The following is a 13,313-nucleotide window of genomic DNA, read 5'->3' as shown; positions in this document are numbered from 1 at the left end:
GGATAGGGCAACAAGCAGCCGCAGCAGGGTACGTAGTAGCAGAGCATCGCGTAATGACCTTGAATCACAATTAAATCAGGTTCTTAATTGTGTATTGACCAGTGCGGCACCGTGACTGCAGGCCCGTTCTATTTCCAGGGGAAAATCAGTAGTTTGCTGATGATTGTATTTTCCGAGTTACTATTATGAACACAATGACATGCTGCGACTGCCGACCGAAGGAAGTCCTTGTGACCATTACATTTCAATGCAGTACCTATATGATTGAATACTATTGCTCGTTGGCCCGTAATCATCGTACTTCCGAGTCTTTGATCCAGTCGTACCATTCTTGTTTTGTCCTTCCGCGAAGAAGAGCCACAATGATGATAGTCATGTTATCGCATCCGATACCATGATAAGGTGATCTATATGGAGCAAGACAATGGTCGCACATCTTCTCTCCGATCTCCTCGAGTTCCCAGTCATGTGAAACTCTTTGCCGGACGAAGTCAACGACCTCTTGTGAAGTTGTAGGATCCCAGATACCTGACGAAAAGTTGGAATCACGTCGTGCTTAGGACTTGCCGTCTTACCATCACAGGCCAGGACTAGGAACTCATCCTCGTCTGTAACATCGTGAACGGTGACATCAGGATCGGCTGTAATCATTTGTTTTTGAGGACTGAGTGCGTGGTTTCTCTTGAACTCGAAATCTCCCATAGCCCGAGACAACGAAAGATTTCCTAAAAATCCATAGTAAGTACAACCCCAGAGAGTGACCGGATGACTCACCATTAACACGTGAGTCGTCTATGTATCCTCCAGCTTCCTCGATCCGTCTCCGTTCAGCTGAAGAGACCGGTGAACAAAGATAATGACTCAATATTTGAATAGCCAACGTACTCTCCATTACTGGTTTATGGTCAAAACTCAAAGGCCTGGCTATACCTTTCACGCTAAGAACAGCCCGGCAATCGCCAGCATTGGCCTGTCAGGCAAGCATTGGCAAAAGGACAATGAAATATAGAAGGAAAAATTGGTGTACCACATAAATCTTGTTATCGTCCGTTATCAAAGCAGCCACAGCAGTACAACCTGTAGAACCGTAATCACGCAACGAATCTGTGTTGAAATGAGTGGAGTGTGTGCAGAGACAATAAGACGATATAGCATACCAGCGAGGAGATCTTCATCGGTGCCGAGGAACGCTTTCTTAAACGCTTCCTCATAACGCTTTTCACGATATGCCTCATCTGAAATCAGTCGCTTGTGAACGTTGTTCTTCGCAAACCTCGCAACGGCACTTCCTGTGAAGAATCAGACTGAGCTCGAGGCTTGGATCCGCAAAAAGGATTAGGAGGCAATTACCACCGTGCCCATCATAAACAGCAAAGAATGAGTTTTTATCTGTTGTGCCCTCTGGCCCCTCTGCAAGGGTTGGCATGGTCACATGAGTATCCTCCATAGCTGCAATTAGGACACAGATACGCGAGATGTGTGAGATCACATCAGAACCGCGGCCGAAAAACCGGTTACGCACTAAATCTCCATCCTTGCATCTCAGAAACTGCAAATAGATATCGATCATCTTCTCCCGTCTCTGAGTACTTCCTTGTATCTATAGAGATAGGGATAGGTCATGAGTGTGTTTCTTGAAGCAAAAACGTCGTCCAAAAGGCTGCACGAGGGCTTCATACCTGGTCGATTCTAATGAATGGCCGAATAATGAGACTGGCTATATACTGATGAGATGTGTCAAGCTTACCATGGTCAGACTCCTCTATGCTGGTCAATCATGATAAGCACAGCAAGCACGCAAGTCATTCCTATTTTGCCTTGTTTGTCTAGGGTTTTCAAAAGATCGGAGTTGATGCTGACTGCTGCTTCGCAGACTCCTATACCCACTCGGCAAGGGTGTTCAGCACAATATAAAGTTCAAAAAAGTTAAGTAATCAAGTACAAATAGGTACAAATTTTCAACTTCGCTGAACAACCCTTGCCGAGTGGGTACTTCGTAGCCCTAGTACGTACACTGGCGAATCCGGGATAGGACAGCAAGCAGCAGCAGGGTACGTAGTAGCAGAGCATCGCGCTTGAATCACAATTAAATCAGGTTCTTGATTGTGCTATAATATTGACCAGTGCGGCAGCACCGTAACTGCCGCAAGCGTGCATATGTTCTATTTCCAGGGAAAAGTGTCTAGGCCCCAAGGTCGATAACATCCTCTGTCATGACATCCCGGATTTCAGGCCATCCCTTTGAACATCTTGTTTCAAACTTTCAAATCTTTGCACATGTCTTGTCACCAAGTAAGTTGTCAGTTTTGTCCGCTCGCATACCGCGACGTGTAAGAACTTGACTAAAGCAACGCACACGCTCTAGGCCCCAACCCTTGGTATAGGATGAAGGCGTCGCGTTGGCCCATTAGTCCGTTGTTTCGTTGAGCAGTTGTTTTGGCGCGCCAGTCTATGTACCACCAAAGTGCGACCGCCCGGACCGCACATTCTCTATCATGTGACCCGCTCGAACTCGGGTAAGGTGATTGGGATCATAGTCCTAACGTTGTCTTGGCATATACATCTGCCGACATAATAATGGTAGCCAGTGCGTGTCGCAAAACGCTCGCTGGAAGCTATCGCAAAGCACGTGAACTATGAAGCGACCCAGTGGCCCAGTCCAGAGTTTTCCACCTTGGGATAAGAATGAACGATTATCGAAATTTCAGGTCGCACTTTCAAGTTTGCTCACAGGTGACAGCGCACTGATACGATATCACCTTCTAAATGTGTACAGGGCCTGGGCAAACGGCAAGTTGCTTCTCGGTTTATCCATTCTATGCCGTAAAAAGTGCTTCGTATTTGGCCACACAGTTCCCGCTAAAAAAACGGCCTGGCACACGACCACTTTTCCTCCTTCCTCTGCCGTGCTCATTTGCCACGCAAGTCGTGCGGAGGTCCCAGTAAGTCGTCATCTCTTTTTATCTTTTCCGGCAATGCTTATCTCCACGGTTCCCGCTTTTGAGATCATTGACGAGTCTCAACAGAGACCCTCCATTGGCCGATAACTAGGATTATCTGTTGGCATATTTATTTAGCCTCAAAAGAGTGTGTAGGAAAGCCCAACTCTATACCTCACAATGAACTCTTCACATCATGCATTGCACAGCAACTCTGAGGTATGTTACTACGCTCAACGTCGACACCATCCTTATATGTCCGGCTTTGTCACAGCATCAGAAATATGCTTCATTTGTTCATAGTCGCAAACGGACATGGAGTATCTCGCGCTCTTCCATGAACTCCCAGTCGTCTACTTCATCAAGGTTTCCCAAAAAGCTCTACGAACCATCCTCTGCTGAGGCCGTTCAAGGCGACCTCCAAGCTTATGGTTCATTTACCACTACCGTACCAGCGGTCTTATGGCTCCGCTCGTCTTTCTCTGTCCCTTCCAAATCACGCGGGAAGCAACCGGACACGGAGTGGGCAAACGAATACAACTTTGAACCCCCCGATCTACCTCGATCACGGTCTCGTTCACCTCATCGCCCATCTATAAGTCGCACTTCATCTATGAACTCAAGCTTGGGTTCACACCCCATCGGTGTTTCATCCTCACATGATTCCCCGCCTGCATCACCTCTTGGGGACAATGTCTCTACACTCTGTCCTATTCTTGAAGCTATCGAGAATGCCTCAAAACTATCGTGTCGTACTATATGCGTCGCCTGTTTGAAAACAGGTAGGGACTTCCCGCGCTGCCCCCGGTGTGGAGATATGTGGTGCTCTAGGGAATGTAGGATGCAGGGGGGGAAGAGACACGTTTGCAAAACGTGAATTTCATCTTGTATATGGCCGTTTGCGATGAAACACCCTCACTATTCAAATTTCATTTCCACAACTTTTGCTGGTCGTATGTCAAGACAAGTTCCATAGCGATATTTTACGCACGCATCACGCTTCTAGACACTTTGTCTTACGCACGCGTCATGCTTCTAGGCAAGTTTGACCGTTCTTTTACGCAAGCGTCATACTCCAACAGTTTTCCTTTATACTCGTGCAACGACAACTAGAGAATTGGATTATGTATATATTGTATTCATATGATGTCATGTCTTCGTCAGAATAACGTCTTAAGACTAACTGAATACAATTCTTGTGCCCTGTGCAGGCACGATTGCGACATTTTGTTGTTTTTTCTTAGCCTCCCAAGATGGATGAAGTGATTTCTCTTCCTTACGGCTACCTGGCACGAGGTGAGCTGAGGCGTTGTCTCTGTTCTTGTCTGGTATTCGGATATTCTGCCTGCGACCGGAGAACGGCGCGCCATCGGAATCGTGATTGCTATTCCTGTGTTGGCGCTGATCTTTGCGAACCATAGTAATGCCGGAAGGGGCGTCGTGACGGTCAGAAGCTTTTTGCTTCATCACATGATTGGCATGTCTTCCAAATTTCTTCTCCCATATTCTGAAGAAGAAATTAAGTTTAATAATTCTAAAATCAAACGGCACAAACTTACGCCCTACGTGCCCGCTGACCTCGTCTGTTCTTCTTTGCTGTGTCAGCTGCTTTGTCCTCGCTGTCGCTAAAATCGGTGTCCGAGTCTCCGCGAACAAAACCCACCGAAAGGGAAGGTAGGAAAGTAGATTGCGTTGCCTTTGATTTCCCCTGACTTGGTCGTTCGCGAGGGGCAGGGGGGTCATCATCGCCACCCTCCGAGACGGAGTTGTCTTCTTCATCAAACATCTCCACAACCCCCGAATCTCCCTGGACAGAATGATCGCCGTCGCTAACCGTGCCTGACTCCCAGCCATCGTGTTCAATATTTGAGTTTGGCTCATCCTCAGAAGGAACATCTGCTGGAGGGACCTTGGGTAAACCCTCTTTTTGTTGTGTCTTCTGTTTCTTCTTTCGAGGCGGCGATACTTCGGCGTTGTCATCTGTTGCGTGGTGGGCCCGCTCCACAGGGTTCAGTAAGCGCCGAAGTCCCTCGATTATACGTGAAACATCAGCCGCCAGGACCTTGGAACTAAGTAGCCTGCTTTGGACTATGCCTGCTGCGGATCCAGGTATAGCAGGTGCAATCGAGCTGGAAGACAATGACTTTGTCATCGCAAATTGCAAGTTGGGATCTTGTGAAAGGAATTTATCTTTCTTTATTTTCGTTGAGAGAGCTGAGTCGGCGATAGGCTCAGGGTCGAGCCGCTAGTAAATTGTTCGATAAGGACGTATATCGGTCGCGTTGTGTACACTCACCTTGAGAGCCATATGTTGTGCTTCAATATCCTTCACCGTATTATCGTCGCCTTTGAGTCTGGGAAATGAATTATCAAAAAAAACGCTCTACTATAATCATGACGGAACTGAATACACACCTCGCGTCTTTCATTTTCTTCAAAATCTTCTGCATCTCGAAGGTCTTTGCCTTCTTCGCGGCCTTCCTGACCTCCTTTGCGTCATGATACTTGATGAACAATCAAATATTAAGATCTGGGGGCTATAGATTGAGGACGAGACGTGCCAGTTTCTTCTCTAACGTGGTCCCGATGTGCTAGGATGACCAGTACAAATGAGTAAACCATTGTGCGAAATCCCGTTTGTGATGCGCACCGTCTCATCAGCTTGACTCGGATGTTGCCTCTTTCTCTTCGTCGTTGTTACTGACGCCTCAGCAGGTGACATCAATATTTTCTATGTCTCCACTGAGCTAGAGTTCGTGTGATGGGATTGAGAGGTCGGTAGAGTATTATATAGCAGGTTCATGTAGCACTGTAAAAGTCCTGTATGACTTTTAGGCGCTTGGCACATATTGAAGCCGCTGACGTAAATGGACTACTGACGATCAAGCATCGTGTTAGTACTGTCGACTTTCGCTGTTCACTTTGTCAATGACACGGTGGTCATGGACGAGGATTCACAGGAAACCAGACTATTCGCAGCTTTCGAGCGCCGTGACGAGTTCGTAGCAGCTCAAAACACCCTGCTGGCAGTTGATTTGTTCGTAGAACCCAGTCGCGAAGAGGAAGATGTAGAACTTGATTGCAGTCGAAAATTAATGATGATTGTAAGTCATCCCTCATATCCAGGGTTGACGTACCTTGATGTGGTCGAGAAAGTTTGGAGAATACCAAGAGCAATCGTATCTGTTGGACCCGTATCTTGAAAGCCTCGTGTCTCCCGTCGCAGGATGCCTTAGAAAATATGCAATGACATGCGTTAATGCACGAGGCTCTCAGTCTTCTCGTAGCCGTGTGGAACGCCTAGCAGATCTTCTTCATAACTATATCAAGTTCCGCGGGTTTAAGACAATAAGTCAGTGGCCCTTTGTGACATCTTCCCCTTATATTCATTCCAAGCAGCTCGATTCTTCCCTCATGAGGTGGCCGATCTCTCAATTGCTTTGGATTTCATTCGGTTACCGTCAGGGCCAGTGAAGGAGCTCAGTCAATGGGGACTGCGATATGCCGTGCTGCTTTGGCTATCTCTCATTTGTCGGATACCTTTCGACTTACAGAAATTCGATGATGCTACTCGATCCGGCGAAACAGCAGATGCAATCGAGCTTGTTGGAAAAGATCGCCTGAATATGGCTGGTTTAGAGCGTGAAGGAGCGGCCACCCTTTTGGCACGCTTCTACGCACGGTGAGCTCAATGCACACGATGCCCTGCATTTCCTGAACTTCTTTAAGAAAGGACACCAGGCAGCGATTTGCCTCTTTCGTTGAGTGGTCAATAACAGTATTTCGCTCTTCGGATATCATCCTGGTACGATGACTTGGTGCTCTCTGAAATGCGGCTCACTTGAAGTAGTCTATAGGAGTATTGCAAGTCCTTTGTGAATTGGTCAAATCTAGTTCCTCTGAACATCTGCAGGCCTTTACGCAACAGTTCTTGGAAATTACGGATACCTTAGAACAGAGTACCACATTGGCCAGCAACACGCTGGTTCGAAAATATCGCACGAAACTGCTCTCGCGCGTCGCATTACGTTTGATACCCCCGAAGGTGTCTAAATCCAAGTTAACGTGTAATGTTAACTCACATGTCAACGTGGTCAACGATTTAATCCGTAATTTCACAGTCCGCAGCCTGGATGGTAATATCATCAACGAGACTGAGAACGGGAACTTAGACGACGATGAGGATATCGACGTCCCTGAAGAAATCGACACAATTTTGGAGTCTCTGTTCAAGAGCCTGCAGGACAAGGTATTTTTTCCATATGTCACGTGTGACCATCGATTACACAAAGTATAGGACACAGTGGTACGATGGTCAGCAGCCAAAGGCATTGCTCGTCTTTCAGAACGCCTTCCGTCGGATTTCTCCTCTCAGGTATTAGAGACGATTCTCGGTCTTTTTTCGATCCATTCTGTAGCCGGAGCGAGTGTTTATGACACCCCTGCTATTGCCAAGGCCACTTGGCATGGCGCCTCTCTTGCGTCAGCAGAGATGGCACGCAGAGGTCTTGTTCAAACTGCTGCACTAGGAAGCCTCTTGGGCTGGCTCTCAAAAGTGAGAAAAGTCAGATATGAATTAATTGGTTTCATATGTTGATAATGCACATTAGGCCCTCTACTTCGATATACGTAAGGGGGCCCATTCCATTGGATCAAACGTACGGGACGCTGCGGCCTATGTGATCTGGGCTTTAGCGAGAGCACAAGATCCGGAATCCTTCTCTCCCTATGCTCGTGAACTCGCGCAATGGCTCGTTTCTGTGGCGTTGTTCGACAGGGAAATTCACATTCGAAGAGCGGCTAGTGCCGCCTTCCAAGAACATGTTGGCAGAATGGTACACCTTGATGTGCTTGTCTCAGGTAAATTACGTTGAAAGTTCATGCAATGTGTTTCAGGCGCTGTTCCCACATGGTATCGACGTCCTTAGAAAAACCGACTTCTATGCAGTCAGCGTGCGACGGAACGCATTCACAGTCGCTGCTCCGCAGGTCGCTGAGTAAGTCGCTTCTTCACAAGGAAGGACTGTTAATAACCCTCCTAGGCACCTGGAGTACAGATCATTCCTGATCGATCACATCATTTCGATCACTTTGCGTCACTGGGATGTTGCGATGAGGGAGTTGGGTGCTCTGGCCTTGCGCCGGATATGCGAGCTCGACTTGAATACACTAGGGCTAGAGTGCGCTTCGAAGATGGTGAAATTCCTGACTATTCAACGGAGGACGTTTCTCATTTTGCTGTAGGCGGGATTTTTAAATTCCGTTGATGTATCCGATGTGCATGGAGCACTTGCAGCACTAACAGGTATCTCTGAGGCGTACCGAGCTCAGGAGAGTGAAGAAAATGCAATCAATCGGCGAAAGGTGAGTATGAAGTTCTCAATGTGTCCCTCGTGTTGATCACCTATCAGATATTTGCCCATATCGCGATTGTTCCGCAAGATGTCGTGTTGGCACCACGAAACGCCCTAGTACTTGCGGCAGCGTGCGATCTCATTGCAAGCAGCTTGACATTACAGGAGGTTGAGCTTCAAGAAAAATCGTCCGTGCCCCATTGGAAAAAGATCGTAGACCAGGGACTGCGACACAGAAGCTCTTCCGTTCAACAGGCTGCCGCCACTGCCATGGCCACAACAAGTTCCTTGATAGATTGCTCATCAGACGTACACAGATAAGATTAATTGTCGCTTACATTTCAAACACATTGACTAACATTCCCCCTCAGCACATTAATCAAGGACTTTCGTCATGGCCCTCAGTCCTTGCAGCAAAGTCTTGGCTATACTCTAGGGGTTCTCAATTACAACGCGCATCCGCATGGTTTCTCTGAGGTAGTCAAGTGCTTGTTGGAGAGTGTCGATCCCAACGTAAGATTTTCCCTTGTTCAGGGTTTTATGCCGATTCAAGCGGCGATCGCAGTCCTCCAGAAGAATGTTGAGCATTGAAGCACGTCGAAATTGCTTCCAAGCATTACCCAAGATCATCGCGAATGTACTGCCTCGCCTCACCGAGTGTTCGTGTTTTTATTTTCTGTTCGGCGGCGGATGTAAATGAAACATCTTTCCTCAGATCTAATTGGAGAAAGTATATGTGGAGTTCTTGATGCCCTTGACAGCGGGCTGGATGATTACACGATGGACGAGCGTGGCGACGTTGGCTCGTGGGTACGGATGGCGTGCATTCAAGGTCTAGCATCGATTTTCGAAGATCTGTTTCGTGTTTCAGGAAGCACGCCTGGATTCGCAAGCTACTTGCCTGCTCAGAGGTATCACAGTGTGATAGCCAGAATTCTCCGTCAGGGTGTCGAAAGATTGGACAACGTACGACAAATCGCGGGACACTGTTTATTGCGATTGTTTCGCATCCCTCTCCCGAGCGTTCCTCATCAAGAGGAATGGCGTATTAAGGGCTCAGAACTCATGATGAAGCTATTTCTTAAGTGAATCGCTAAAGATTATGTTGCTCGCACCTATTCATCTCATTGCGAACAGTGACACCTCAGACGCTATGACCAGCTGGAGTGTTGGGGAATGGTTATTTCCGAAAGCCGTAGAGCTGCTCCGCGTACAGGAGTACCGACAACCTCTACTGACAGGCCTTATACATAGTGTAGGGGCTAGAACTGGAAGCACGGTCCGTCTCCTTTGCACCTTTATTTCGTTTCTCTGATGGCGTCACTAGCATCGACCAGCCTCTTCGAGTCTAGTTTCCTTTGCGCAAGGTCTTCCATTGTCCCCCGGCGATTCTGGCTATAGTTTGTTTGAGCTGTGCGACGACCTCATTGAGTGTGCACAAGGCAGAGCGACGTCGAATGCGGTGGTGGTCCCTATCTTGCAAACGTTCAACATGCTTTTGGAGGCAGACGTGTTATCTCACCTATCTAGCGTTGACAATGGCCCGTCAAAGTCGTCGTCGTTTCCTGTATCTGTCGAAACGAACGAACTGACGATGTTTTTAGACTGGCGAAATTATTGGACATTGCGACGAGAAATGTTTTGCGATTGAAGAATGTACAACGAGTGCAGGAGTCCATGAAAATGTGGGTTTATTAATTCCACGATAGCATCTCAACTGAGCCATATGTAGCGTCGTAAATCTCTTGGTCGTTTCCTCGGTTTCGAAATCATCCTCGGAGCGAATCATCGACTTCCTTTCTCACCCTTATCCAAAGGTCGTATTTTTACATCACGGGTCGACGATACTGACCGTAAACTAGATCCGGACCAGTACGGCTGAGTACCTTTACACGTTCATTCAAAGCAGGGATCTCGGCTGGGAGGCAGATGAAGCAGTCGAAGAACTACTTCTCGAAACAGAATGGTTTTAACCGTGTCCCCTTTCTCCCTCAAATAGCTGACATTATCACAGGTCCTCAGAAAGCATGGAAGCGAAGGTGGCAGCCACTCGCGTCGCGGAGCTACTGTATTCAGCAATTACCGAACGATGAAAACGTTGTCCAGTGTACAAGCTGTACGCATGATCAGTCGCATGTAGATCATATCGTACCCTTAGCTGAAATGTAGTCGAATACGGGGGGCGTGTTAATGTGGGATGCGTGGGAAAGTCGGTTTGCTATAGCCTTGTTCAATAAACTGGGTCCGAAAGCACAATCTCCTGCGCCCGCCAACGCCAGCCTCACCTGTGCATCATGGCTGCAGACCCTCGCATGAGTGACGGAGAGCTAGCCGCAATCAATGCAGCTGCAGTGACGCGGGAATACCGCGTCCAACCACACCTTGGTGCGTCCCAAAGCATTGCAAGACGCCGAGCACTTATTGACGAGTCCTTAAGACTACCGCACCGTTTCTGCGATCAATGGGTGAGTGGACCATGTCATAGCTAATAACTGATCTGACCGGGTCCCTACAGCCCACTTGTCGTGCTTGACAATGTCAAGGTACTCGGCGTTTTAGTTTTAACTTGGATTGGCTTGTGCTCACTACTTTCCGCGCAGTTCCCTTCATACAATGAGATCGTACAGCTAACCTTGCCCGATGGATCGAAGCGAGGCGGCCAGGTTTTGGAAGTTCAAGGAAAGAAGGCGATTGTTCAGGTGTTTGAAGGCACTTCAGGGGTGGACGTCAAAGCAACGCATGTCGAATTCACAGGAAGCAGCATGAAACTACCTGTGGCCGAGGACATGCTTGGTCGTATCTTCAATGGTTCTGGAAATCCCATTGATCAGGGTCCAAAAGTGTTTGCTGAGGATTACTTGGACATTAATGGTGGGTCAGTTCTTCACTCGGCCACCATTGGTATTAAGTGGAGCTCAGGATGCCCAATCAACCCATACTCGCGCATATATCCTGAGGAAATGATCCAAACTGGGATTTCTACGATTGATACGATGAACTCAATCGCTCGTGGACAAAAGATTCCCATATTCTCCGCTGCTGGTTTGCCACACAACGAGGTGCGTATGAAGCGCACGAAGGAATTCTTAAAGGAGCTAATTGAAATTTGTAGATCGCTGCCCAGATTGTACGTCAAGCAGGTCTGGTGAAACGGCCAACAAAGGACGTTCACGATGGTCATGAAGACAATTTCTCTGTCGTGTTCGCGGCAATGGGTGTCAACATGGAAACCGCACGGTTCTTCAAAGAAGACTTTGAGTCAAACGGTAGTCTCGATCGCGTGACGTTGTTCCTTAATCTTGCAAACGACCCCACCATCGAGCGTATTATTACGCCCCGTCTTGCGCTCACTACGGCAGAATACTATGCATACCAGCTGGAGAAACACGTGTTGGTCATCTTGACTGATATGTCGTCTTATGCGGATGCCTTGCGTGAAGTGCGTTCTTGGTTTCTGTCGAGTCTTTCTGGAAAGACGCTTACCGCAGTGCGGTTCATGTGCAGGTTTCTGCGGCTCGGGAAGAAGTGCCTGGACGTCGTGGCTACCCCGGTTACATGTACACAGACTTGTCGACAATTTACGAACGAGCTGGGCGAGTAGAGGGTCGTAATGGTTCTATTACTCAAATTCCCATTCTGACCATGCCAAACGATGGTGACGTCATAGGTCCTTTTTCTTCTTCAATGTTTGTGGGCTGACCCACGATGCCAGATATTACACACCCTATTCCCGATCTGACTGGGTACATTACGGAGGGCCAGATCTTTGTGGACCGTCAATTGCATAACAGACAGATATACCCGCCCATCAATGTTTTGCCATCTCTATCACGGTTGATGAAAAGCGCGATTGGCGAGAAGCTTACGAGGAAGGATCATGGTGACGTTTCGAACCAATTGGTGAGTTGTGCCTTCATATTAGCCGAAGTGAAGATCTCACTGCCTTTTGGACTCGTGCAGTATGCTAAATACGCGATCGGTCGTGATGCAGCAGCGATGAAGGCTGTTGTTGGAGAGGAGGCGCTGTCAGCAGAAGATAAGCTGGCCCTAGAGTTCTTGGACAAGTTTGAGCGGCAGTTCGTAGGCCAAGGTTTGTGATTGATTTCGGACCGGGTTGAGTTTATGCTGAAGGCTATACAGGACCCTATGAGTCTCGTACTATCTTTGATTCGCTCGACTTGGCTTGGTCTCTGCTTCGGATTTTCCCGAAGGAACAGCTTAACCGTATAAATCCGAAGATTATTGGAGAGTTCTATGGGAGGAAAGCTACGAAGAAGGCTAGTGAGGAAGAGGAAGAAGGGGAGGAGAAATTAATTGATATGTAGTGGACACGGAGGCACTGTTACTTACAAGAGGTATGAGGAACGTTGATAACGGATGTTTCCGTCCCCGGGTGTGAGTAGGGAAACAAAGTCCGCAAGGGATCGACGAACGGCAAGATTACTTGTATTATGAGATGGAACGAGGCTGAGAATACGAAATAAATCCGTGGTGTACGGAATGAGAGAGCCAAAGCTGCCAATCAACGTTGATAGCACGAGTTTTCCGGTTCGATCATGAGTTTACATTAGGATCGACGAGGGAGTGGGAGGTTGCAAGGGTGACCCGTTAGCGTCACCGTCGTGGGTTAGCTTGATGAGCTGACTTTGTATGTTTGTGAATTTCAGTGATGTACCTTAGACTCTGTGCTAAGTTGGATGATAATTTAGTCGGACACGTTGTATCTCATGTGAATGCACCCGCTGGCAAGGTATCCTCAAGATCGTATTCTCTACCGGACAGCGTGGTATACTTGCTGCAAAACTTGTACCGCGCGGTGTACGTCAGGTAAGTAGCCGTCATTTAAATGGCAGTAGCCGTCATTCCATGTGTTCGCCCTGAGTTGCGTTTTTCTTTATAGACTTATATAACGATCCATCTTTTTCACCACCCTCTCCCCTTTTTTTTCTTTATCTTTGACCACCAACTTCGTTTCTCATATGGGCGATTTGGGTCATCCCCCACTCAACTGTAGGAAACG

General features: G+C 47.8%; 5 protein-coding genes across 5 annotated transcripts; 3 read left to right on the top strand and 2 right to left on the bottom strand.

Annotated features, from left to right (window-relative positions):
- Positions 1–58: 58 nt before the first annotated feature.
- Positions 59–1,895, bottom strand: DEU56DRAFT_817545 (phosphatase 2C-like domain-containing protein). Its single transcript, XM_041353923.1, has 10 exons — positions 1,748–1,895; positions 1,680–1,689; positions 1,523–1,600; positions 1,351–1,449; positions 1,158–1,289; positions 1,028–1,104; positions 886–970; positions 775–831; positions 576–725; positions 59–528 (listed from the first exon to the last, which is right to left on the bottom strand). Exons 1-10 carry the CDS (start codon positions 1,748–1,750, stop codon positions 293–295), a joined length of 927 nt encoding a protein of 308 aa, XP_041205796.1. The 5' UTR covers positions 1,751–1,895; the 3' UTR covers positions 59–292.
- A 1,224-nt stretch (positions 1,896–3,119) lies between these two features.
- On the top strand, positions 3,120–3,816 carry DEU56DRAFT_915224 (uncharacterized protein; the record flags this gene model as incomplete). Its single annotated transcript, XM_041357716.1, has 2 exons — positions 3,120–3,158; positions 3,214–3,816. 2 exons carry the CDS (start codon positions 3,120–3,122, stop codon positions 3,814–3,816), a joined length of 642 nt encoding a protein of 213 aa, XP_041205795.1.
- A 208-nt stretch (positions 3,817–4,024) lies between these two features.
- Positions 4,025–5,822, bottom strand: DEU56DRAFT_817531 (Bud-site selection protein). Its single transcript, XM_041353922.1, has 6 exons — positions 5,590–5,822; positions 5,501–5,530; positions 5,355–5,443; positions 5,236–5,293; positions 4,499–5,184; positions 4,025–4,446 (listed from the first exon to the last, which is right to left on the bottom strand). The coding sequence occupies exons 1-6, from the start codon at positions 5,659–5,661 to the stop codon at positions 4,119–4,121; spliced, it is 1,263 nt and encodes a 420-aa protein (XP_041205794.1). The 5' UTR covers positions 5,662–5,822; the 3' UTR covers positions 4,025–4,118.
- Positions 5,816–10,513, top strand: DEU56DRAFT_817526 (TBCD protein). Its single transcript, XM_041353921.1, has 21 exons — positions 5,816–6,043; positions 6,096–6,291; positions 6,339–6,621; positions 6,669–6,744; positions 6,790–7,006; positions 7,061–7,188; positions 7,237–7,494; positions 7,550–7,774; positions 7,836–7,936; positions 7,982–8,135; positions 8,184–8,303; positions 8,351–8,610; positions 8,668–8,806; positions 8,859–8,952; positions 9,009–9,378; positions 9,431–9,572; positions 9,621–9,844; positions 9,898–9,978; positions 10,026–10,110; positions 10,156–10,259; positions 10,308–10,513. Exons 1-21 carry the CDS (start codon positions 5,882–5,884, stop codon positions 10,384–10,386), a joined length of 3,498 nt encoding a protein of 1,165 aa, XP_041205793.1. The 5' UTR covers positions 5,816–5,881; the 3' UTR covers positions 10,387–10,513.
- Positions 10,514–12,642, top strand: DEU56DRAFT_861032 (P-loop containing nucleoside triphosphate hydrolase protein). Its single transcript, XM_041355327.1, has 10 exons — positions 10,514–10,678; positions 10,731–10,758; positions 10,809–10,836; positions 10,894–11,164; positions 11,213–11,352; positions 11,406–11,732; positions 11,798–11,948; positions 12,006–12,193; positions 12,254–12,383; positions 12,434–12,642. Exons 1-10 carry the CDS (start codon positions 10,588–10,590, stop codon positions 12,616–12,618), a joined length of 1,539 nt encoding a protein of 512 aa, XP_041205792.1. The 5' UTR covers positions 10,514–10,587; the 3' UTR covers positions 12,619–12,642.
- The last annotated feature ends 671 nt before the right edge of the window (positions 12,643–13,313 follow it).

This window comes from Suillus clintonianus (genome assembly GCF_016758775.1).
Source record: "Suillus clintonianus strain FC179 chromosome Unknown DEU56scaffold_65, whole genome shotgun sequence".
Classification (NCBI taxonomy): Eukaryota; Fungi; Basidiomycota; class Agaricomycetes; order Boletales; family Suillaceae; genus Suillus; species Suillus clintonianus.
The sequence above is the reverse complement of the archived record's forward strand: the minus strand, read 5'-3'. Positions and strand labels throughout refer to the sequence as shown.